We start from the raw sequence: 25,852 nt of genomic DNA, 5'->3' as shown, positions 1-25,852 counted from the left end.
AGATGCCCCTCTACTGGGTGATTAACAGAGTAACTTTACACGAAATAACAAAATATGTTTTATTTTCTTAGAATTCACATCAAATGTAAAATTTCAATAAAGGAAAGCTCTAATACACATACTGAATTGGAGACTTGCCAAAATACTGAAAAACCAAATGAATATGGCACTTCCCATGAGTAACAGAACTGGAAATGCTGCAAATCCAGAGCTTGGGACAGAGAAATCACCGCTCATAAAAGCATTGCATTTTTTCCAATAAACATCTCAAACTGGATGGTAGGCAATCAGTGGCAGTACATCTTCATAAATGCGAGTAGTACTGCTTTGCAGAAGGTCTCATGCCTTGGCAAATGAACGAGCAGGGCAGGCACTTTCACAAGCAGAAGAAAGGATAGCCAGTGCTTAAAGATTTGTTTAGGATGCCCCAGATCCACTCCCTGATCCAAAAACATCCCCCATGTTCGTTTTGTATTCATCAAACAACTTCTGGACTCTTTCTTGTAAAGCTATTAAAACACTGGCAATCAAGCCACAGAGCAAAAGGAACAACAAGACACCCAGAACTATTGCAACGATATTCAGAATCTTGGCTCTCTTGCCATATCTAGTTGCATCTTCAGCATTTCCAGCGACTTTACAATCCCTTGCCTGCAGGGGAGAGAATTTTTTCAAACAAACAAACAAACAAACAAGAATTAACATTGGAAACATTTGCACATGCTTACAATACCTAAAGCTCGAATGGACTTTCCATGGCTGTTGTGTAATCATAATCAAATCTACAGTTTCCTGTTTAGTGCTATTAGTGACCAAAGGATTGTGCAAAATGAAAGTTCCTGCTTCCCAAAAGGTTGCATCCTATTCTAGTCTCAGCATCATCTGTCTTCATTCATATTCTTTTAATGAGAGCCCACCAACCCTTCTAGGCCCAAGGAAGTATTTGGAATGTTGAGACTGTAATAAGAACCAACTCCTGTTTTCCTCTCTCCCAAGATAGACAGAAGCACATGTGCCCACCTTCAAATTCACTTTACTTTTCCATGAGGAAAAATCAGATCCAGTAAATTTTAAATGGATCCTCTTGAATGTGCATGATTTTATACAAGCCACACACACCCCAACCCCCATGATTAAAGCTTACACTGACAGACTGAAGAGTAACAATCACAGGTGTGTTGCTTCCTATTACCTCAAAAAACATTTATTTAAAACACGGAGCCTCATGATTTTTGCATAGGATGACAACAAAACCACCAACAAATCTCAGACTATATCGATGGACACAGAGGTGACCGATGATTTGATGGTGGTTTTAAGGAGATTCCTTGTAAAAATAAATAAATTAAAAGTTGAGATCTATAAGATTATGTGTCTCAGATCCAGAGACCACTGGATCTGTGATCTTTACAGTTTAGTCAAAGGAAACAAGGGGATCGTTGTTGGAAGTGGAACCTAGAAACAAATTATACCATTTCAAGACCATCTGTTCTCACTTCCCAATTTCGCAAAACACAGATATGCACACAAACAATGCACACACCTCACTTTCCCAAGGGATCTGTGTAAAAGTTGAATCTAGTAAAATTACTCTGAGCCTTGAAAAAACACATACTTTACGGTACAGCTGAAAGAGGAAGTGAGAGTGTCAAGCTTCCAATTTCCTCCTTCAAAGGTACTTTCATGGGAGAAAACAGTAACCCTCACTATCACACTACCACCTTATGATGAAGGAGGCAGTAAGCGGGAAGAGCCTCAGGGGTGTTGAAGGCACCAGAAGTGTGAAGGCACAGGTGTCACAGCTGGAGACCCCTGCAGACATTAACTGTCAATCCCCAAACGGTGCCCAAGAATGCATCTTAATAACTAAGGCGGTAAGAGGGATTGGAGGGCATTTTCTTCTCAAATGTACCAAAAATCCTATTAATATAACTGATGTATTAGCGCTCTCTCTCCCCATACACACACGAATGAGTTGTATTCTGAAACTCATCCATCTCAAAGCTAGAGAATATGAAAATTAAATAGCCTTGCCTACTGCTTCAGTGTCATTGAGTAATTTATACTGCTGAATCCTAATACTTTCAAGCAAAACAGGCCATGTGCCAGTGTGGTGTAGTGGTTAAGAGCGGTAGTCATGTAATCTGGGGAACCGGGTTCGCGTCTCCGCTCCTCCACATGCAGCTGCTGGGTGACCTTGGGCCAGTCACACTTCTTTGAAGTCTCTCAGCCCCACTCACCTCACAGAGTGTTTGTTGTGGTGGAGGAAGGGAAAGGAGAATGTTAGCCGCTTTGAGACTCCTTGAAGGGAGTGAAAGGCGGGATATCAAATCCAAACTCTTCTTCTTCTTCTTCTTCTAAATATGTCCTCCACACCTCATTTTTTAGTAGAAAAATGATTTAAAAAATATGAAATTTATGTCTTCTGTGGTGGATATGGAATTACAGGAGATGGGGAACTTTCCACAATGAATCCACAGCTTTGAATGTCTTGGGGGGGGGGGATTCCTTGGAAAGCGGACAGGGATGAACTTTGAGAGTTTAACACATTTCACATATGTGTATCTGAAGAAGTGTGCATGCACACGAAAGCTTATACCAAGAACTAACTTAGTTGGTCTTTAAGGTGCTACAGGAAGGAATTTTTTTTTTATTTTGACATTTCACATAGGGTTTTATACCTGTGTCACTCGCAGAAATCCAACAGGTGATGCTTTTCGCACCACAAAGGGAACCAGGGAGCCGCAGCTGTTGGATTTCTACTTTCCCAGAGTTGCTGAGAAAAGTACAAAGGCTGCTTGGAAAGGGCAACGCTAGGATCTGACTCAAGGGTGGAGGAAAGGGAGGGGTTGTCCTAGCAAGGGCAGGAAACGAAGCAAGAACCGGGGTGTACTATATATTCTGGGCCAAACAAAAATATTCCCCAGCCATTTTGAGGTGGTGGGGGGCCGTCGGCGGACACTAAAGTGAGGGGTGAGGAGGGAACACGGCCGGAGGATTTACTGGCGGAGCTTTCCCGCCTTTTCTTGGCGCCTTCACCTTGATGGAGTAGACGAGGGCCGCGAAGCCCAGGCAGCAGGCGTTCATGAAGGAGAAGTTGTACAGCGACCAGAGCACGTAGTCCTTGGGCTGCTCGACGACGAAGGGGTAAGGGCAGATCGTGATGGTGTCACCGCCGATCATCTCGACGCTGTAGGGCCTCAGGTTGACGTCCAAGGCACTTTCTAGCTCCATGGTGGCCGAGAGCTGCTAGTGCTGGCGGGAGGCTGCTGAGGAAGAGGAGGAGGAAGAGGATCCCGCCGCCCGTGATGGTAAGGGAGGGTCTCCTCGGCCTCTGATTTGTCAGGAGCGGCCTCTGGCGCACGAAGCTGGGGCCTCTGTCCTGCTCCTCGAAAACGGGGGCGGAGCAGGGCGAACAGGGCAATGGATATACAGTACAGTATATCCCTGGAGGGCGCGGGAGGGAAAGCGTGCTTGTTCCCAGAGCCGCAGGGGAAGCTCAGCGGCGGTCCTGGGGCCACACGGCCTGGGGAGGCTCGAGTTCTTATCCCGCCCGCTGTCTAGCAGCAGCCTAAAGAAAAGGAACCGCAGTGTAACTCACACACTGGTAATTTACCAGTAAGCTTTTAACGTAGTGTTTAAAAAAAAAGGGTGGGTGGGTTGAGAACTACCGTCAGAAAGTAAACGGGGAATTATATTCCTATAGAGACAAGCAGTGCCAGATTTACGTATAAACTAAACAAGCTATAGCTTAGGGCCCCACTCTCTTGGGGGCTCCCAGAAAATTTAAAGGGGGGGGACTGGATGTACATTTCCAAAGTATAAGATAAAAACCAAATAAAATAAAACCTACATGTACAGCAACAGTGTTTTGTGTTGTGTAGGCTCCTATGATGTAAGTAATGGGCCCCGCCTGCTCGCCTGCTCCCTAAAATTACCATATAGCGTATATTCAGCACAAAAAACTTTACTCCCAGTGCTGAGAACTCTGCATTAGAAAATTTGTTGTTGACAAAGGACAGCTGGACATATAAAGGACCCCATTACCTTTGTTGTTGACAAAGGACAGCTGGACATATAAAGGGCCCCATTACCTTCACTAGCTTAGGGCTTCATCAAACCTAAATCCGACCCTGGAGACAGGTCTTTCACTGCATTGTTTCATTTCACGGCTTGTACCCTGCTTTTACTTTCAAAAAGGAGCTGAAGGGTCTGACACATGGGCGTAGCGGGGGGGGGGGCTAAATCAAGTAAATAAATAAAAATACTTAACTAACAGGCCAATTGCCTCGCAGATAACTTGGTTCTGCCCTCCCCACCATAAAGCCTGCCCCCCCTCAAATCCTGAGTATGCCCATGGTCTGACAAATGACCAAGTACATGAGAAAGGCAGCTAGTCCAGCTTCTTTAAAAAACCCCACTAAAATAATCTTGTCAACAATTTTTTGTTCAGTACTAAAAGGGGACTGGGGAACAGTTCATTTAGTAAAGAGTTGCATTCAGCTAACTTTTACTCCTAGTAGACCCTTTGAAATTAATGGCCATGACTAACTTAGGTCCATTAATTTCCACAAATCTCCTCTGAGTAAAAGTTAACTGAATGTTGTATTTGTATACTTTGGCACACATAGTGTTACACTTTATGTTCCTCTAGAAAATATATTGTGTATTTTCCCTGCCTGACACATAGCAACCTGACCTGTTGAAACTTCAGTTTGTTGCAGAGATGCAGTTGCCTGGTCCAGGAAACAGGTTGTATTCAGGGCTTTTTTTCTGGGGGACACAGACGTTTTGTGAATCTAAGTTTGACCACATTAAGGGGCAGTATTTCAATATGAGTAGGAAAATGAGAGTGCCCCTAAACATTTTTTTTTTTGAAAAAAAAATCACTCTTTGTATGACACTATTCCTGCTTTGCCCAGCTTTAATTATCTAGTTAAAAGTCCCTTTCCCTTGCCCTATTGATTTATCTATATCCACTTGGCGGTTGACAAACTTTTGCTAATAATAGTAATAATAATAATAATAATAATAATAATAATAATAATAATAATAATAATAATAATTTATTTATACCCCAGCCACTCTGGGTAGCTCCCAACAGAATTAAAAGCACAATAAAACATCAAACGTTAAAAACTTCCCTAAACAGGGATGCCTTCAGATGTCTTCTGAACGTCAGATAGTTATACTGATAATTTCTTCTTGTTGTAACATGTCCATGGAGTACTCAGATTTCAGATCTAATTTGGAACCTCTTTTGACATTTGTCACAATTAAGCATATTTCCTTTTTCCTGCTTCTTTGTCCTGGGCTTAAGCAGGCTCATATTTTATAGAGGTTACTTTACTCCCAGTGCTGAGAACTCTGCATTAGAAAATAAACATCTAGAAACTAGCTATCCAAGCCTGCATAGGCTTGCTCTTTTCTACAATCTGAGTACACATGAAAATATTTTTTAGCCTGATTCAATAAAGAACATTTACTTGGCTCAGAGTTCAGTTCTTTACTTCCTTAGATAATCATAAAAACTGAGAAATGTTTATAAAGCAGAACATTTTCCAGCAGCAGCTGAAAGGCTACAAAGCAAAACACCAGGGCAGGACTACAGTGAAGAATTCTCCTGATGAGCAAACCACACAAGACATGGTAGATTCATGATCATATCTCTCAACTCATGTGAGGATGTGATCTTAATTATTGAGGTGTGTGGGACTGATTTTCCTCAAAGCACCATGTTTAGAGAAGACCAATCTGAATCACCCTGAAGAAAGTGCTTTTAGCTTTGCAGTGGAAGAAATTAGGGTAGCCCAGTGCAAAAGAAATGGTGCTTGTACCTTTAATAGTTGTATAAAAGAGAGAGTTTCAACTGACATTACAAACTGAAATTCCCTTTTCTGCACAACAGTAAAAGGGGGGGGGGGAAGAGTCTTACTGTCTTTTTGCACCACCACCCCACAAGAACAGCAGATACACATATTGTGCCTATGTTTCTCCCCAACCCCCACTGCAGATATAAAAAAAGTTTGGGGAAATTGCATGGGAGAAAAGGGTTACCATATTTTTCACTCTATAAGACGCACTGTTTCCCTCCTAAAAAGTAAGGGGAAATGTGTGTGCGTCTTATGGAGCGAATGCAGGCTGCTCAGCTATCTCAGAAGCCAGAACAGTGAGAGGGATTGCTGTGCAGCGCTCCCTCTTGCTGTTCTAGCTTCTGGCTTAGCCACGCTCTGTCCCTTCTCCCACCTCGAGCAAGAGCCACGCTCCCTTTAAAGAGCGTGTGGCTCTTGCTGGCTTTTGCGGGAGATGGGGGAAGGGTCAGAGCGCGCGGCTCTGTCCCTTCCCCCATCTCCTTTAAAAGCTCCCAAGAGCCACGCTCCCTTTAAAGAGCCAAGCAGAGCGTGTGTGCGGCTCTTGAGGGCTTTTCCCCGAGGAGGGAGAAGGGCAACCCGTCAGTGACAGGATGCCTTTTTCCCTCCTTGGGGAAAAGCCTGCAAGTGCTGCACACATGCTCCACGTGGCTCGTATGGGATGCATACAGGCTCTGCTCAGTGCTCCCTTTAAATATTTTTTTTTCTTGCATTCCCCCTCTAAAAACTAGGTGCGTCTTATGGTCAGGTGTGTCTTATGGAGCGAAAAATACGGTAAACACCCTGTCTCCAGTGCAGTGCTACATCTCCTACAGCAGCTGTGGTCAGCCCAGTACTAGTCTGCAGGAAAAGGACAATCGGAGCAAAGGAAAGGGCAGTGGCTGTTTCCTGAGATTATAATAGCGGGAAGATTAATGTTGTTGTTGTTGTTGGCAACCGTTTGTCTTGAGAGACTCCTCTGGGGGGTGATGTCAAACCGTTGCATTGGCAGAAGAACACCCTTGGTTTTTGTAGTTTTTCTGTTCCTGGAATAATTCTGATATATGACATGTTGAGTCCTACACTAAATAATGTGTGTGTTTGTGATTACAGATGATCTGAAAAACATAATAGATGCTGCTTTCAGATTGGCTCTGAATCTTAGCAGGATGTAGTCAGTTAACAAATATGTGGAGGGGGTAATGTGTTAGAATGAGCGTGCTCTACCCCCATCCCACCCCATCCCATTTGCTTTCACTGCCGGTGGAGCTTCCAACACAGCTCCTCAACCAGCAGATCCTGAGTACAGGATTGCACCCTTATTCTAGGAGACTAAGTAGAAACTAATGAAACATAATCTTTCAGAAGCCCAGGCCAGAAGCAGAGCTATTTAGGTTGAACTTTGGCTACTATAATAAATGCGCTGCAGTCTGTGAAACTGACAGAATTTCTGCCATCAAAGCTGTTCTTGTTTTGTGAGCTATGGGGAAAGAAGAGAAACCCAGAGATTTCATTTGTGAGAAAGCAGATAGACTGACCTTTTCTATCTGAACTTATGACAACACTCTGTGGTATGCTTTTTTCAGTTTCAAGGGGCTGGACAGTGGCGTCCTTTGTTCATCTGTTAAATTCAGCTCTGCACTGGCAGCAGCTGTGGTAGCTTCTTCAAAACTTCCTGCCTTGTTTGGTACTTTGGTTTCATGATAAATACCTAAAAGGTATATAAATGGGGGACAATAATTGTAATTTGATAGATCTTAAAAGCTGAGATCAATAAGGTTTCTAATATATCATTTATACCAGTTTTATGGTATCAAGCAGGAAAGGAATGTCAAACATGGTTCATGTGGGCTTGTATCCCATAAGAAAGTGTGGAAATGGACTGCTTTAGAGAGTCTGGATTAATTGTCATGTTCTTTTGCACTGCTCAGATGGTGTTCTGTTTTATTGTGGGTAATCTAGTCCTGAGGGCCACCTAGTTCAACCCCATGCAATGCAGAAATCTCAACTAAATCATACATGATAGATGTCCATCCAACCTCTGCATAAAAACCTGCAAAGTATTCCAAGCTCCCTTAGAACCCCAGACCCTGATCGAGCATATCTATTTCTTCTCCCACTGCCAAAGACACCTCCCTGACCCTACTTCCACTCTCCACAGAGGAGCAACCAATATTTCTAATATGTAGGAAATAATTTTGGAACACAGAGAACCTTTTCCTGACAAATCACACGAAGTTCTCAGTGTTACAATAGAGGCTGAGATAGCAGAAGTAGTCTGTATGACATTTTTAATGCAGACCTTAATGGGCCAAAGAAGCTACATGAAACATTTGAGCCTAAGTGTATCATCACAGCATTTCAATTTGAGCTTCAAAAAAAGAGAAACCTATCTTGATTAATCCTGTGTCAGCCATGTATTCACCTCAATGAGGCACTTCGTAGGTATGAGTTCTCAACTCTCCAGAGATTCCACTCTAGAGGAAAACAATCTTTCATTGCCAGTTGAGGGTCTGCTAAGTCCCAGACTGTCCTTCACACATACACAGTTATTTCTTTTTTAGAAAGAAAGAAAGAAAGAAAGAAAGAAAGAAAGAAAGAAAGAGAAGCAAGCATGCAAGCCTTTAGAAATCCAAACTAATCTTCTTTAACAAAACAACATTCAATTCAACATAAACTCAATAGCTTTGTTTTAACACTCAGTGCATACAGAATTATATATTAACAGACCCCTTTATAAAACATCTTGTTTTAAAGTGGGCATCTCTTTGTTGATAAATTCCACGTCTGTTTAGACGAAGCTTATTGGAAGACTCATTCAAAACATGCTCCTTCAGCAGCAAGCAGTTACCAAGGAGAGAGGAAGATTTGAAAACTCTGGGGCAGGCTAGGTGGCAGGAGTGTGAATAAACAAACTTAAGAGATGAGCAGAGCCCTGACCTTAAAAGTGGGGTGGGCTCTCCAAGTGGCTCTGAAGATACTCCCCCTTTGGGAGAACTCTTAGCGGGACAGTCCCCTGGCAAGGCACTTTCCCTGTGCTTTGCAGCCTGTTGCCTGGTGTGTTCCCTCTCTCATGCTAAAACTGGGGGACAACCAATGAAATAGGATGTTGGAAGAGTCAGCAGAGAGAAGAGAACTTCACGCAGTGCATGGTTAAACTATGGAAGTCACCCCTACAGGAGCTAGTGATGGCCATCAACTTGGATAGCTGTAAAAGAGGATTAGAGACAGCTTTGTAAAGGATAAGGCTATCAATGGCTACTAGCCACATTGGTTATGCTCTGCCACCACTGTTGGAGGTGGCATGCCCCTGGATGCCAATTGCTGGGAGCTTCAGGTGGGAAGAGTGCTTCTGCCTATGGGAAGCAGGACCTGCGTGCATCTGGTAGGCACTGGGAGAACAGGATGCTAGACTAGATGGGCCACTGGGCTGAACAGCAAGGCTTTTTATAGTCTCATGCCCAGGAGAAGTTGCTCATGAGGTTCCTGTCTGCAGTTTGAGGGGCCCTGGTGCTGTTTTATCTAATTCAGTGGGTTTCTGCCTGCCAACCACAGGTTGAGTGAGCCCCTGATCTGGTCTGGCTCCTTAGTTGGTGAAACTGTGGCCTCACAGTCAGCATCCTGGTCGGTGCTGGACTTGAGGGTCAAGAGAAGCAGAAAGCGCTCAGCAGGTGGTAATGAATTCCTTACAACTCTTGCATAATGCATCCAAACTTTACTGAACAGCCCATTGAATAGAACATGGGCGGTGAAACAGCTCAGCCTGAATCACTCAGCTAACTTCCTGGTCTCTATGTCAGGTGTGGGGGGGAAATGGCCCTCTGGACTCCTGCCAGGTTTAATTAGGCCTTGGGCGGGAGGGTCCTCCCAGCTGAATTAGTGAAAAGAAGGCTAAAGTGAAACACCTAGAAGAAGAAGGAGGAAACTTTTAGTTCATTTTAAAGCCTTTTAGGTTGATCTTTCCTGGTGAAGATGTGATTGCCACACCTCATAAAATCAATTCAGGTATCCAGAATTTTAGTGCAGCTGTGATTAGAGAATAGTGTAACAACTCAGAAGCGACAGGTAGCAGCCAAAGCAGCAGTTCAATTTCTTTGTAACTCTGGTCTTAAACCCCTGAATTTGTAAACATTTTAGAAATTCCTCTGCTAATGCAGATAAAAAGCCATCATGGTATCCATATTGGAGGAGGCAGAGCTGTGACTGAGCGTGGGATATGCCTGCCCTGCAGAGAAACCCGATATTGTTATACCCCTTTTGTTGGGGGTTGGAGGAATAAGTTAGAGTAGTGTAAGACAACTCTGCATGTAATTCAGTGTTGGTTTTCTGGTGTGTTGGGGGTTTCCCCTAGGAAATGTGGGGGTGATTACGAGATTGAGTGTAGCAGCAATTAAGAGTTGCTGGAGGTGAAGGGGACTTGGGGGAAACGGAGGGTCTCAGCAGTGAATGGGAGGTGTTGTCTGGATGCCAGGTCTACCCACTAAAAAACAAAGGAGGGCTATAGCTGGATTGGGGACGCGGGTGGCGCTGTGGGTAAAACCTCAGCGCCTAGGACTTGCCGATTGCATGGTCGGCGGTTCGAATCCCCGCTGCGGGGTGAGCTCCCGTCGTTCGGTCCCAGCTCCTGCCCACCTAGCAGTTCGAAAGCACTCTTAAGTGCAAGTAGATAAATAGGTACCGCTTTATAGCGGGAAGGTAAACGGCGTTTCCGTGTGCTGCTCTGGTCCGGTTCGCCGGGGCAGCTTCGTCACGCTGGCCACGTGACCCGGAAGTGTCTGCAGACAGCGCTAGAGTGAGATGAGCTCACAACCCTAGAGTCTGTCAAGACTGGCCCGTACGGGCAGGGGTCCCTTTACCTTTATAGCTGGATGGAGTACAAGTTTTTCAGAGGCTGGGTGTTCCCACGCCTCTCCCCTGGTCAGGCATTAGTTACAGTACATTTGTTTGAAACATTACTTTGCTCTCTTCTGGAAAAAAAATCCTATGGATCCCCATGATGATAGTTAAGTTGGACAGTTTGCCAGAATTCCAAGTTTCAAGTACTGTACCAGGTAGCCAAAAGAAAATATTTCTGCAAATATAAACATGAATTTGAACATGTGTTGACCTGCTTTCTTCCTTCCCTTATTAGGGAGGGGAGGGAGGACCAGTTGGAACCAAGGCTAACGTGGTGAATTGCAGTGTTGCTCAGTAAATAAGAATCAATAGTTTCCAAGAATTGCCAGTTTATCTGCAGAGGCAGTCACAGGGTATGCTTTGCCCAGCTGCAGTGGATTATGGTGCTGAGAATTCTTTTCATGCAATCCATTCTGAATATGCACAGGGACAATGCCTAAGCCTTTGTGACACGCTCCAAGGCCTGGAGCAGAAAAGGAGGTTGGCAATATTGCAGCCCACAATAGTAGATACGGGAAGCCCCAACACAGTCTTCCAGCGTGTTTTCGGCTTCTCCTCACCTGGTCCAAGGTTTCCAGTGTGTTTACAGGTGTAAAGATACTGGCATCCTCTCATTTCACCAGAAACCTCACAGCAGAAAGGAGAAGGACTAGTGAACTTGGGTTTGTTCCAGGTCCTTTTCTTCTGCTTCGAGTTCTCCTTTCTATGGACTCAAGTAGAGACTAGGTATGAAATGGGTAGAGACATTTCCTAGGAACACCGTGACAGGGAGGCTGTTCTGCACCAACTGTGAATCCATAGCAATTGAAGATTGGGGAGCCAAAGTGCACCTGAGCTGTCTACAAAGGGTCCTTCTGTATTATTGCAGTGGGTGGGTGTGTTCATGTTCCCCACTGCCCTGCATTTAAATGGCAGCAACAGGTGAAACCCTGCTCACAAAGCAAATGGAGATCAATAGAGAAAAGTCTAGGGCATCAGGATTCTTAGAAGAGGTGGGGGGGGGGCAGTTGGTCAATCATGAATGAGAACTCCTCTCATCTCCAACCAGGAACAAGCCATATATAATCCTAACAATCCCGTGTCTTTTCTTGGGATGTCAACTTTTTGGTTAGGCAATATATTGTTACACACTACCCAATTCTCAAGCAGTGTGAGATTCCAGGGGTACCAAGTAGGTCATTCCATATCAAGTGGTTCAATTTTCTTAAAATTTTGTACACTTGTTGAATGATCAGAGCCAAGTCTGAATCTGATTTTTTTTAAATCTCTTTTTTTTGAGTTATGAGGGTTTGATTTCTTTTTTTAATTGACAATTTTGGCCTTGTCTACACAAAAACCTTAAAAGCTCAGCCCAGAATTGAGATATTTCAAAATTAAAAATACCAATCTCTTCAGAACTTCATGAGCTTTAATATGATATGGCACATGATGGATTTACTTTAAAGTTAATATGCATAATTTAATTGTTTTTAAGTGATTAAAAATTAATATGATTAAAATTTTCCCCAAAAATGTATTGATTATTTCATATTTCTAAGAGCTTCCTGCAAAATTTAATCTTTGGATCTCAATGGGATCACATTCTAAAAAAATATTTTCTATATGCATGTTGGTCTTATTGGGTTCTATTTAGGATAAATGGGTCTTCCTAGAGTAAAATATAACAGAATATACAAGACTCCACTTTGGAACACATTTCTAAAAGGAAAGCCTGACTAGCTTTCCAGATACCTTTTAATTGGCTAACTTTTTAAATAAATTATTAGTTACTAGTTACTGATGTTACTAGTATTATGGTTTGAAGTCCAAGCAAGCATTCATATGTTCTTCATACACCATGCAGCATCATCACTATGGCCATCACTTCACCTAACCAGATGAGGGCATAGGTGGAAAATACCCAGATCTTATAGATAGCTAGGGTTGCCATATTTTAAACAGAGCAGAGAAAATCGGACAGAAAACTTGTTGATCAAGAATTTGGCTGTCTGATGACTCCTGCAACTCCCAAAGCTCAAAAGCAAAGGAACCAGCCATGACTATACAGATAAGGATTTACCCGTAATTCATTCCAGCTTTTCTCTGAAAAAATTGGCTGTTCGCCCAGCCTCTCCCTCTCCCTCAGTTATTCAACTATTCAGTTATTCAGTTGTTACTACAAATAAGTTTAACCCATGCCTGTATAAGTTATGGTGCCCCAAGCAAACAAGGTAACATACTGTGGCGTGCCAGGTGTTCAGCACCCAAGTCTTATTTTTGCCATCCTAAAAAAGCATCAAAATGGGCACCCTACCCATTCATAGCTGGTGGGCTACATTTGGCTGTCCTTCTCTATATTCTCTTCTGTCCTTCAGGTCAGGCTAGCAAAAGGCTTTTCTTTGTAGACTCCCCCACCCTCTGATACTAAGCTTGCCATATCAAAAGTTAACATAATTTGTGCTAGTGAGTACTGAGTATTTTCCATTGAAGTTGACAGACATGGAAAGGAAGCGATTATTCTCCCTCACCTTTTAGTCTGTGAAGTTATTTTGTTCTGGAATAAGGACTGTTTTGGAAAACGGTGGAAATGAAAATATCTCCTATCAATGGCTCAGTTGCAAACAGTGATTTGATAACTAAAGCTATTGCCATGTAGCCAGGAGAATATAACTGATTGCTCGTTATGATCCAGCTTACATATGTATGGATATAATTTGATTGTTTATCACTTGGTTACACAGCAGTTCTTGATGACTCACAGATGAATGTGTGAATGGGTTCCACTGAAAGGCCTTGTGCCTGAGGTGTTGTGTATTTTCTTTTCTCTGATCTGCAATGACTTATTCACAGACCCAACTGACTGCTTCAAGCTTCAGTCTTCGGGTGATGAGCAGCATGTACGAACCAGTTTAAAGGGTGTCAAAATATCTCCTCCCAACCCCTATTTAGCAAAGTTTGCTGCTTTACTACCAGCATCACACATCAGGACCCAGGATAAGCTGTGCTGCATATTTTTGAGAGTGACAACACACCACAGGGCTGCCATGATTATCACAATCTGTAGTTAACAATGTGAGAGATCTGCTAGATAGATCACTGGTCCAATCTAGTCCAGGATCTTGTTCACCACAGTGGCCAACCAAATGCCCCTGGGAAACCCACAATAAATTTGGCTTGGTTGAGTGGGTGCTGGGGGCATTATTCCAGCTACTTAGGCAGCAATAGTAATACTTCTCTTAAAGAAGCTCTCTCAGAATCCCACCATGTTGAATCTAGCAAAGTCTCCACATTCCATTCTTAGTCAAGGTTCTTCAACATGTAGTTATGTCTCATTGCCAGACCTTTTCTCAATCATGAGGATTACCGCTTGGGTTACCTTGGTGACAATGCACACTGGGAACTGAACCAGGGGAAATGCAGCCATATTGATTCTGTTGAACTTATTGCCACTTTTCTGCACTATCAACCCTGATGACCTTCTGAACTACTGAGGAGTGCGGTTTTTTGCTATGGTTCCAGCCCTCAGTGCAGAGGGTAGTTCAGAAAGTGGTTTTGGGGTGTGAATGGGAGACTCCTATCCAACATTGTGGTTGTTTCCATGGTTCCCACATGGCTCTATTTCTTCCTTGTGCTATTTAGCACAAAGCATTTTGTTTGCTTTGTGTGTAATATGGTTTCATTTACAGTGGTACCTTGGGTTAAGAACTTAATTTGTTCTGGAGGTCCATTCTTAACCTGAAACCGTTCTTAACCTGTGATACCACTTCAGCTAATGGGGCCTCCCGCTGCCGCGACACGATTTCTGTTCTCATTCTGAAGCAAAGTTCTTAACCCGAGGTACTATTTCTGGGTTAGTGGAGTCTGTAACCTGAAGTGTCTGTAACCCGAGGTACCACTGTAATTGAAAAGTTGGTGCTGTTTATATTATTATTATTTATTAAATTTCTATACTTTCCTTCATCTGAGGTTCATGAGACAGTTTATAATATACATGTTTGTTGATGGGGGAAAGCACCCCTCATTCTACATTTGTTCAGTCACAAAGTACAAGGTCATTACTTTGCCCTGCATCTCCTCAAGAGCCAAAATGTTCTGTAAATATTTGCAAATAAGGATTGCATCATTTACATGTACTTACATTGAACCGTGTGTCATTTTTTTTAGCCCCCTTAACCCTGCTTGGAGAGAGATTTTGACACTCTTCACAGTCTGCTTCAGTTTATGACCCTAACTGCCATAGGTGAATTGGGCCACTTCACTGCTTAACCTGCCATAACATCAGATCATTTATGAACAATTTAAAAAGCATCTGCCCTAATCCATATATTTGACACCCTACCTCTTTCTTCCATACATCATGAGAATATGCTTTTACCCTGCCTATGTGGAGTAATTGAAGTCACCCCTTAATACATTTTCTCCCATTTTAAGAGCACCTTTGAAGCACATTCCCCACAATAATTTTGGGCACTGTAATTTACAAATCCCATCAACCTTTAACTACAGTGCCCAGAATTCTTTGAGGGGAAATGTGCTTCATATGTGCTTGAAAGTCAGTTTTGGTCACAAGTGCAATTGTGTCCCATGGGATCTAGTGATGGCTACCAACTTTAAAAGATCTTAAGACAAACTGACAGAGGATAAGGCTATATGTCCAGTCTCCACTTCTTGGACATCATCTGTAGCAGCAAATTCATTAAATTAACATACATTATGCAAAACTGTATTTCCTTTTGTTTGTCCTAAATCTCCCACCATTTAGGTTCACCCGGTGAGCTAGGTTCTGGTGATATGAAGAAAGCAGGGGGTGGGGGAGGTATCCATCCACATCATACATAATTTTAAATGCCTCTTAACAGGGCCAGCCCACCCATGAGACAAGGTGAGGCAACCACCTCAGGTGGCAGGATCCACAGATCCAGCATCTAAGGAATGTATTGCTCACTGCTGGTGCACACTCCTTGGAGGCCAGATCTGCTGCCTTTTTGGTGGCCACTCCACCCCTCCTGCTGCAACTCAGCCTCTAAGCAAATAGGAGGCACTGCTGGTCACCTTGCACCCCTAGGGAGGAAATGGTGGGGGTTGCCCTCTGGGGTTTGCATCTGCCCAGCACAATTCAGAGTAGGGGCCCTTCATCACTGTGATTTCCACATCAGTAAGGTTGGTTTGATTCCCCCACCCTTCCCAATGTAGAACTTCGCTTACTCTTTCTTCCCTGGCTGGGGTGCAGGTGGGTGGGACACCTTATTTTGTGGTTTGCCTCAGGTGCCAGAATCCCATGCACTGCCAGATCAAGTTCCTTGCCTGATGCAGGAAATGCAGAGCTAGATCCCCTCCCCGACCTGTCTGTCCAGCCTATATCTGGAAGACCTCCAGTGAGACACCCTCCCCAGTAATTGGTTTCATATAGTATCATGAAACCTACCACAACTCATCACTGAATCTCCTTACAGTGGTGCCCCGCAAGACGAATGCCTCGCAAGATGAAAAACTCGCTAGACAAAAGGGTTTTGCGGTTTTTGAGCTGCTTCGCAAGACGAATTTCCCTATGGACTTGCTTGCGTTTTTTGCAAGTTTGTTTCCTTTTTCTTAACACCGTTAATACAGTTGCGACTTGACTTCGAGGAGCAACTCATAGAACGCGGTGTGGTAGCCTTTTTTGAGGTTTTTGGCGATTTTTGAAGCTTTTCCAAAACTTTTCCGACACCGTGCTTCACAAGACAAAAAATTTGCTAGACGAAAAAACTCGTGGAACGAATTAATTTCGTCTTGCGAGGCACCACCGTACATCTTTACTCAGTCCAGTCTCCCACTCACCTACAAGGAGGTGCTTTTTCCAAATGAAGAATACTTCGATTTTTTTTAATTGTACAAATGGGCATCTATTGCCACATGGCTGGGAAGAGGACTAGCCCTGCCTCTCCGTGATAGCTAAAGTTTGTTTTTGGTGGTAATTAGAAGCAGGTAGCCAAGCACGGAGAGAATGAATGCAGCCTTTGTGTTTGGAAATGGCACAGATAACTGCCGCAAGACTTGTAATTCTGCTTGCACTGATGTGACAGGCACCATTTAATTGTTTCCCTGTAACACCAGCACAGCCATAGTCACCATGGCAAAAGAACATTATTTGGATGGCTTTGGAGTGTAAACGCATCCTAGGAAACTATTATCCTTACAACAGGAACTCATTTTGTAGCCCCTCTGTTTAGGGTGTGCATAGCTTCTTTGTTAATAAACATGTACAAGAACAAAAACTTCACAAGCTTGTTTTTTAAAATATTTTTAAGCAAATGTATTACGGTGATATGTTGCAAAAAAACAAACTACAAGCATCTCTCATTACAAAGAAGTGTGTGTGGGGGGGTGTAAATACTGGATAATTTGTCTTCCTTGCATCAGGAACAGGAGATGAATCTTCATGTCACTTGGTCCCCATGTGTACCAGCAAGAGAGAAAACTGGATGCTAGGAAAATAACTTGAGAGCGGAAGAGGCACTAGAGCAATGTGGATTTTTTTTTTGGGGGGGGGGGGAAATCCCTCTAATGCACAGTTCACAGGATGGCAACTCTTGAAATTAATGCCTATCCAGCTCCGTCTTGGCAAGCACAAGAGAGACATCACTGGAAGTACCATATTCTCAATATAAGGGCTGCTCTTTGACCAGCTACACACCCGTGTCATTGGAAAGCAAAACATCACCATTACCCACAAACAAAGTGACTTGAGTGGGAACCTTGGCAGCAAGGGAAAATGCAGTGAGTGGTTTTACAAGGGAAACCCGTCTGTGACATGGTTCTCCATAGGCTTCCTAATAACCATTATGAAATTGGGGAGCGAAAACCCCTGTTGCTAGCAGGATGATGACAGTGACAATGGGCACAATGCACAGGGTCACAGCTGTAATGTTGAGGCACTGGGCAGTAGAACCATAGCTGCGAGCTCCACTGTGGTCACCAACCACTTTGCGATCTCTTGCCTGTTCAGAAAGAAGAAAGAAACAAAAGTCAGCGATGCTTCTATTTTGATACCAACCTATTTTAAGAAGAGAGCTGTACAGGGCAGTCCAATGCAGGTTTACTCAGAAGCAAGTGTGTATTGGGCTGCAACCTTAAGGCAGGGCCTGCACAACTTCAGAACTGACCTTCCTCTGCCAAATAGTAATAATAACCGGGGTGCCTCTTTTTTGGTCATTTATAGCACCCTTTGGCTCCTCCCCATTATCTTAAAGACACACACACTCCTTGTTTAAAGCGCATTAATAGAACTTACTCCCACAGGAGGCAGTGATGGCCACCAACTTGGATAGCTTTAAGAGATGGGACAAAAACGATAGAGAAGCCGCAGATCTGCCTCCCCTGTCAAGGGGATTATGCCTCAGAATACCTTTTGCTGGGAATTGCAGGTGGGCAGAATGCTGTTGTATTCATGTCTAGTTTGCAGGTTTCGCAAAGGCGTCTGGTCAGCCACTGTGAGAACAGGATGCTGGACTTGATGGGCCATTGGCCTGATCCAGTAGTTTAAGTTAATTTATTTTTAAGTTCATAAAATAGGATATTTTATTTGGAATGAAGGTATATTTGTGGTACGCTCAGAATTGAAATCTTATTACAGGGCTTGTCTCTTCAGCAGTCCTCATACATCAGTATTGTTGCAGCACTGGGTTTGTACGATCTTATTATCTGATCAGCAGCAGCCAAATTATGAGAAGAACCCGATCTTTACACACCAGAAAGGATGTCACTATGCCAGTTGTTAGTCATGTCTCTGATGTCATGTGGCTTGTTGGTCTGTTGTTGCCCTTGCAGATCATTATTTTTGCATATTAAAGTTAAGATGATGGAGGGAAATCCCACAGATGTTGCAATCACACAAAGCAGTCTAAAAGAAAAATCCGTGTTGCAGATGATAAATGGACTTGGTTTTTGGTCATTGACTCTTCTGTGTTAAGCTACATGCACAAGTTTTCTACTATTGAAGTGTAGAAAACACCTACCTCAGGGGCTTAGATAGTCTTAGATATTTGTTTTTCAGTGCTAAGCTGTGGAGAAAGAGGCTGCCGGAACAATAAGAGCAGGTGACCAGCAAATTTAAGAACTGAATTCCAAGTTTCCTAGAGACCAGCTAGCTTTTGCCCTGCCCTAGCAACTTCCCTCCACATTTCATAGGATCATAGAATTGACCCGAAGGTCATCTAGTCCAATAATTTAACTTTTGCTCTGAGATTAAGAGTCTCATGCTCTACCGACTGAGGCTCCCTACCACCAGTGGAAGGCAAGGGCACAGACACAGAGTGTGGAATGTAAACTGGAGCAATGCTTTGGTACTGCTAGGCTGCAGCTGCCTGATCAGTCCCTTAAGGTTGCCCATTTTTATATACATAAAGCCAGATGGATGGGTGTTCCCCGCCCCCCACGTGTTGCACATGCACACACACATGATGATGCAGGGGGGGTGGGCAAAATGCTGTTTTTCCTCACTGTGCTCCCTTGTTTTAAAACCTTTCCTCCCAGGCAATGTCAATGTTGGAAGTGAACCAACTGGGGGAAAGGTTTCCCTCCCCTCCCCTCCCATGCCCCTTTCCTTGCAGGAAATAAGACCCCCGCCCCAGCTTTATACATCAACACAGGGCTGACACATGGACGCGTCACAGTCTAGCTTGATCCGCCAGACTTTGTAGCCAGGGCTGAGTTTGGGTTCAAAGGCATAAGTGGGCCCGGTTTAAAGCTATACTTTACCCCATGGGTTAAATCTAAATCCAAAACTCGGCTCTGAAAATTTGGGAAAGAAGATACAATGCCGTCATTCCCCTGCCTCTTGCCAATGAGAGGCCATGATTAATGTCTCCTCCCTCTAGCAAGCGAAGCAACAACCCTACAGATACTTTTAAAAGTTCAATCGACGTCAACGGGGCTCATTTCCGAGGAAACACGGATCGGAGAGGGCTCCTACGATGGCTGGAGGGACTTCTGAGCACCCAAAACCTTTTTTTAAAAAGTCCTGATTACGTCCCGCCGGCTTTACGCCCCTCCCCGTCCCCCACCCACGAGGGGGCAAATGGAGCGTGGAGCAGGAAGGGGTGGGTGCGTCCCATGGACGGCGGAGCTCTCGTCCATCCTGCCCTTCTCACCTTAACCGAGAAGACCAGGGCCATGAACCCGAGGCAGCAGAAGTTGCAGTACATCATGGTGCAGATCGACCACAAGATATGGTCGCGGGGAGGCGCCACGCAGACTTGGCTTTGGCTGTGCATGTGGATCACGGTGGAGCCAGGCGACGCGCCCGCGGGGTCGAGGATGGCCATGTCGTGCTCGTCCTTCAGCTCCTCGTAGCGCGGCAGCCCGCCGCTGGCCTGGCCGGGCAAAGGGAAGTGGGCGCCGCTTGCCATCTTCTCGCCTGCAACCGGGTCTCTCAAGAAGAACTGCTTCGCGGGGCAGCGATCCGGGGAGTGAAAGGCAGGCGGAGGGAGGAGGCGGAGCTGCCAGGCTTTTATCCCGGGGAGGCGTGGATGCGCTCTCTGATTCCCAGCATGGAATAGTGGGCAAACTCAAGGAATCGAAACTTAGGCAGGAACCTCCAAATTTGGGGGACTTGGGTAGGCGGATGTGTGAACTGCTTGCCTTCTGTGTAACGCGGCATGCCCCGCTCTTGACTTGAGAAGGGATCCTCCCGCTCCCCGCCCCCGAAGTATGCGCGCTATCTGCTTCTTGCAAGCGTATACTTTAAAATATATCAGCATTACTTAAAAAAAGTTATTAATACAGTATGGCTGTTGTAGCTTAATGACCATATACACATACAAGCATTAGATAACGCGCTGGTGTTCTGATACATCTCTAATTTATCGAAGTTGCAACCCAACTATTTTTTTTTATTGCAAATTATACAACTGTTCACTCATATATGTTATATATTTTAAAAATGTATAACCACCCTCCAGCAGAGCTTCTAGGACAGTTTAAGAACAACAACAGCAAATATATAAGGAATGCTAAAATACAGCAATTCAGCAGCAATAAAAATAATTGCTTTCACATTTGTAAAGCTAAGCAGAGTTCAATATGGTTTCAAATTGGATGGAGGACCACAAGTTGAGATTTTGTACATTGAAGGGGGTTGGACTAGATGACCCTCGGAGTCCCTTCCAGTTCTACCAATTCACTTACCCTTTCAGCAAAGCTTGGGGAAATACTTCACCAGGCACCAGAAATACAGTGGTGGTACCTCAGGTTACAGACGCTTCAGGTTACAGACTCCACTAACCCAGAAATAGTACCTCGGGTTAAGAACTTTGCTTCAGGATGAGAACAGAAATCGTGCTCCAGTGGCGAGGCAGCAGTCGGAGGCCCCATTAGCTAAAGTGGTACCTCAGGTTAAGAACAGTTTCAGATTAAGAACGGACCTCCGGAATGAATTAAGTTCTTAACCTGAGGTACCACTGTATAGCAGTGTTTCCCAAACTTTTTTGGGCAACGGCACACCTGTTTACTGAAAAAAAATCTCGCGGCACACCACCATTAAAGCCCCGCCCCGTGACGTCAGCGCGCAGCGTCACGCCGGGAGGGACGCACGAAAGTGAAAGTTTTTTCCCTCCCCCCTCAGTCCCTCGCTCGGAATTCAGCTCGGAATTCAGCCTGAGGAAAACCCCAAGTCCCCACATTTCTAGTTTCCCGCGCCCTTTAAAGGGCGATACGAGCCCCACGGCAGGCAGGCAGGCAGAGCTGGGAAGGGGGTTTCCAGGGGACACGGCAGCTCCTCGAAAGGCTTCTCTCAGCTGCGCTCAATCCGCCTCGGAGAGGATTTCCCCTCCGGTCCCATGCGTTCGTTTGGGGCATCGCTCCGGCTGCTCCCTCTCCCACCGCGCAGGAGCGATGCCTCTCTCTGGCTCTCCCTCCGCGCAGGCTGAGGGAGGGAGGGAGGTGCGCGTGTGACCCGTCTCTGCTGGGAGACCAAACCCAGCGAGGCAGAGTCGCGCGGAGGCGCCCAGGCAGCGCTGCCGGCTGCGAGGAGGAGCGCCAGGCAGCAGCAGGAGGCGCGGCCTCTCCTCGCCGCCGCCGCCCCGCCTCTCGCCGCCCGACTCGCCCGCCTCCCTCCAGGCATCTCGCGGCACACGAGGCAACGTCTCACGGCACACTCGTGTGCCGCGGAACACCGGTTGGGAAACACTGCTGTATAGTAATGTTGGTGACTGTACTGGGGTAGCTTCTGAAGGAAGGCATTCTATTGTTTGGTAGCCACCGCAGAGGAGACGGCCCTTTCTCTGCTTCCCACTCACACCGCAGACAGAGACACTTGCGAGGAGAGCTTCTCAGAACATGTCTTCGATAACTAACATGTTTAAGTCACTACTTGATCCTCCAGTCTTTGTTGGTAACCATCTCTTTCTAGTGGGCAAAATAGTTAAGATTCCAAAATCCATATTAGGGCAGTGCCACATTTTTTAAAACAAGCCCATCAAAATATCACAAAATAGTGTGCTAGTTTTTGAGTTCTTCGGATCTTAGGCTAGATGGTAATGAAAGTGAAGTGGGGGCGGGTGGGGAAAAGGCAAATTGACTGGTGGTAAAGTCATCTGTGTCTGGTAAGAGTCAAGACAGAGTGAGAGGAAGTAGGAGGGATGCAAGTGAGTCTTGTTGGGTGCTATGCAGGTTTCAGGTTGCACCAAGGCCTGTTGGGAACTAGAAACATAGGCAGGCTGATTTGCCATCTCTGGAAGTACAGAAAACAACTGTTACCTAGGTCTGTCTTCATCCTTGAGCAAAAACCCCAGGTTCCTTGGTAAGTAGAGAACAGGAATAAAGAGAACTTAAGTGATCTTCATGTAAATAAAGGTGGGGATTCATTGCAAGTGGTGTGCTAGGTTTTTTTTAAAAAAAAAACTAAGTACTTTTGCAGCTCTATGCTAGTCAGTGGATATTACCTGAGTCTGGGTTGGGCCTGGGGTGTTAATGTAGCTGTCCTGTTCACACTTACTGGGGAGTAACCCCCATTGGACATAGTTGGACTTCTGAATATACATAGGATTGTACATGATGATACAGTGGTACCTCGGGTTACAGACGCTTCAGGTTACAGACTCCACTAACCCAGAAATAGTACCTCGAGTTAAGAACTTTGCTTCAGGGTGAGAACAGAAATCGTGCTCTGGCGGTGTGGCAGCAGCAGGAGGCCCCATTAGCTAAAGTGGTGCCTCAGGTTTCAGGACAGTTTCAGGTTAAGAACGGACCTCTGGAATGAATTAAGTACTTAACCCGAGGTACCACTGTATCTCCATATGCTGGCCAGATGTAGAAGAGGGCACTGCTCCTGCACCTTTAATACTTGTGAGGAAGAGGGAATTTCAGCAGGAAAAAATACACCTGATGAAATTCTACCTTCTATACAACTATTAAAAGTTGAAGAGCACTGTCTTCTTTTGCATCTGCTGCTCTTCCATCATATACGGAGCTGCAACATTTTCATTTCATTTAGCAGCTTTATGACAGGCAGAAAATCAATAGGTGAGGTTCTGACCAGCATCTACAGATACTGTGATGAGAAGAACTTCACCTGTTGCCATTCTGCTTGTCATAAGCTACCAAAGGCAGGAAATCTGCCAGAAAAGAATATATGCTGTCTAGGAATTAATATTTGTAAGAAAAACTGTGGAGCGCCAAGTAAAAAGATAATATCATTTTCTGAGGAAGCAAGTCACAAAGCATAACAAACAGGCCCCTCCTGTCTTCTGTTTAAGTAATTTTGAGTAAACCAAAAACAAACCATTAACCTACTTTGTGACTTTTTAATGCAAGGGAGTGGGAGGGTGTCCTCTAGCTTCTGAAGGTCTAGTTATCCATGTAATTATTGTTGTAGACTTAGGGTAAACATAGAAATTAATAAATTCTAGGATTGTGATTATTTGGAGTGGGAAGGGAGAAATGTAAGCTGCAAAGGAATTCCTGGGTAGCCTGATCAAGCTTGGGCTATTAAGGGAGCAATTGAGGGCCCATTAAAGGTTGTTAATAAGGCAAGGGCCCTAGGCATGACCAGAGACTGAGGATTTAGAAGGTTGCCAGGGTAACTGCTGGTGGGGCGGGCGCAAGGGGTTTCTGGGAAGAACATGAAGGAAGTAAGGCTGAGATCCATCTTGGAGGAAGAGCTGAAAGGTTCTTGGCACTGCTGTGAGCCATGCTGTAAGATCTGGACTCCTTCCATACAGACTGAAGGTACAAATAGGCGAATAAATCCTATTTCTTAAAGACACAACAGTCTTTGACGTGTCTTCTATTCTCCAAAGGGACACAGACCCTGTATGTGTGCCTGTGACCCCATGTGCTCTGGCCACTGGAGGAGAGAGGGGCTTTTGTAACAAAAAAATTCTTGATTAATTGTTAGCTCTTCTCCTTCCATCAGCCCATTCCCTCCTCTCATGTTTTTTATTCACCCTTTGATTACCCCTACCTCTTCCATTTGCAACATGTGTTGTATGAAAAACTGTTCCCTTTCCCTTATGGGGTATTCCAGACCCCATATAGGGTCCTTCAGTGGGTTCCCTATTGGTAGGAGAAAAATAACAGAGGCCAACCAGAGTATATAGAGAAGCAAAGCAGCTAGTAAGCCTGATCTTTATTCAAAGAAATAAACTGTTGAAACAGGGTCTCCACTCACCAAACACAGGAGGAAGGAGAACCCTGAACAATGGTGTGCAAGCCCTTATAAAGACTTTTGAAATTGCACACCCTGTAGCCCAAAACCAACATCCAAAAACATTATACATATATCACAGAAGGAGGAGGTCTTACAGGAGAAATTTGAGAGTGTTGCTTCTCTCCTGTCTGCCAGGATACCTTATAATGCCTTACTTGATTGCATTTTCTGGGTAGCCTGGACATTCTTTTGAGATGGTAAATACTTAGTTCCTGAATCTCTTATGCATATTGATAGTGTGTTTAGCTTAACAGATACTTGCCAGACTGCATTTGAAAAGGGAGGTGTAAGCCCCTGCGGTCAAAAGACAATTGGAAAGCTTTTCCCATTTCCTTCCTCCTTGCAGAGAAATATTTGAGGTCAATTTGGGAGTCAAAATGGCCTCGGGATTGTTCTCCAGTACTATTTCAGACTATCCCAGAAGGAAGAACAGCAAAAGAGACTTGAGCCCAGGAGTCAGCCTCTTTTCTTTTGGCCTTAGGCCCACCCCCGGCCGGCCGTCCATTGTCCTCCCTGGCCGAGGGCGGGTCAAAGGCCAGCTCAAGCAGGTGGGTGGCACCCGCCCAGGTGAGCCTCGCTTGGTGCCGCAAACCCCGCCCACCTGTGGGGAAGGGAGGTCGGATATTGTTCTCCAGTACTATTTCAGACGCGTGGTTTATATACTTACCGTATGTATGTGTTTGCCTTGTACTTTTATGAACATTAATTTTATATTTGAGACCTTAGAATCCTTATCACACATGCAAACAAATTTATATTACCAACAGCTTTGTATCTTCTGGAGGGCCAAAGGTCCCCACTCCTTACTATAGCAAAGGTCCATAATCTTTGTGTGCCTGGGGGTATATTTAGAAATTTCAGAAACCGTCATGGGCATCACAAAATACCCATTCCACTTCCGAAAAATTTGGCAATGCTCAGAAAATTTGGAAATGCTCCTAGAAAAACAGGCAAAACTCCCACACAAGTAAAACAATGATAAAAAAGAGCAGGCAATACTCTCCCTAAAATATGGTAGCAGTACTGTATCATCGAATGTGAGCGCAGCATGTGTGTGCCTGCTCCCATTCACTGTGCACTTAATGCTGGGTTTTAAAATCCCTGTTTCACACAACTTATCCAAAATGCACATGTATCCTGTACTTTGTTTTAAAATGCTGCTTTTTGATGTGCTGCTTTTCAAACCAGTTCCTATTTCATCTCTAGCCAAGGTGTGCAGTTGCATAGGGCAGTGTTTCCCAACCACTGTTCCGTGGCACACTAGTGTGCCGCGAGATGTTGCCTGGTGTGCCGTGGGAAAAATTAAAAAATTCGAAAGATTATTTTTTTAAAAAGTCAAATTTTCGATTGGGGCGCCGTCACTAGATGACCCCTGGGGTTCCCTCCCTCCCTCCCGCTCTGCGCCTCCCTCCTCCTCCTCCTCCTCCTCCTCCGGGGAGGCCCT

The 25,852-nt window shown here is 44.7% G+C and overlaps 1 protein-coding gene across 1 annotated transcript; it reads right to left on the bottom strand.

Moving 5' to 3' along the window:
* Positions 1-45: 45 nt before the first annotated feature.
* LOC308576239 (uncharacterized protein) lies at positions 46-20,408 on the bottom strand. The gene is made up of 4 exons (XM_081175417.1): positions 19,853-20,408; positions 17,537-17,701; positions 3,040-3,249; positions 46-651 (listed from the first exon to the last, which is right to left on the bottom strand). Exons 1-4 carry the CDS (start codon positions 20,108-20,110, stop codon positions 418-420), a joined length of 867 nt encoding a protein of 288 aa, XP_081031543.1. The 5' UTR covers positions 20,111-20,408; the 3' UTR covers positions 46-417.
* Positions 20,409-25,852: the final 5,444 nt, after the last annotated feature.

The sequence above is a fragment of the Podarcis bocagei genome (assembly GCF_964188305.1).
Source record: "Podarcis bocagei genome assembly, chromosome: 1".
NCBI classification, from domain to species: domain Eukaryota; kingdom Metazoa; phylum Chordata; class Lepidosauria; order Squamata; family Lacertidae; genus Podarcis; species Podarcis bocagei.
This window is presented reverse-complemented; position numbering and strand designations above follow the sequence as displayed.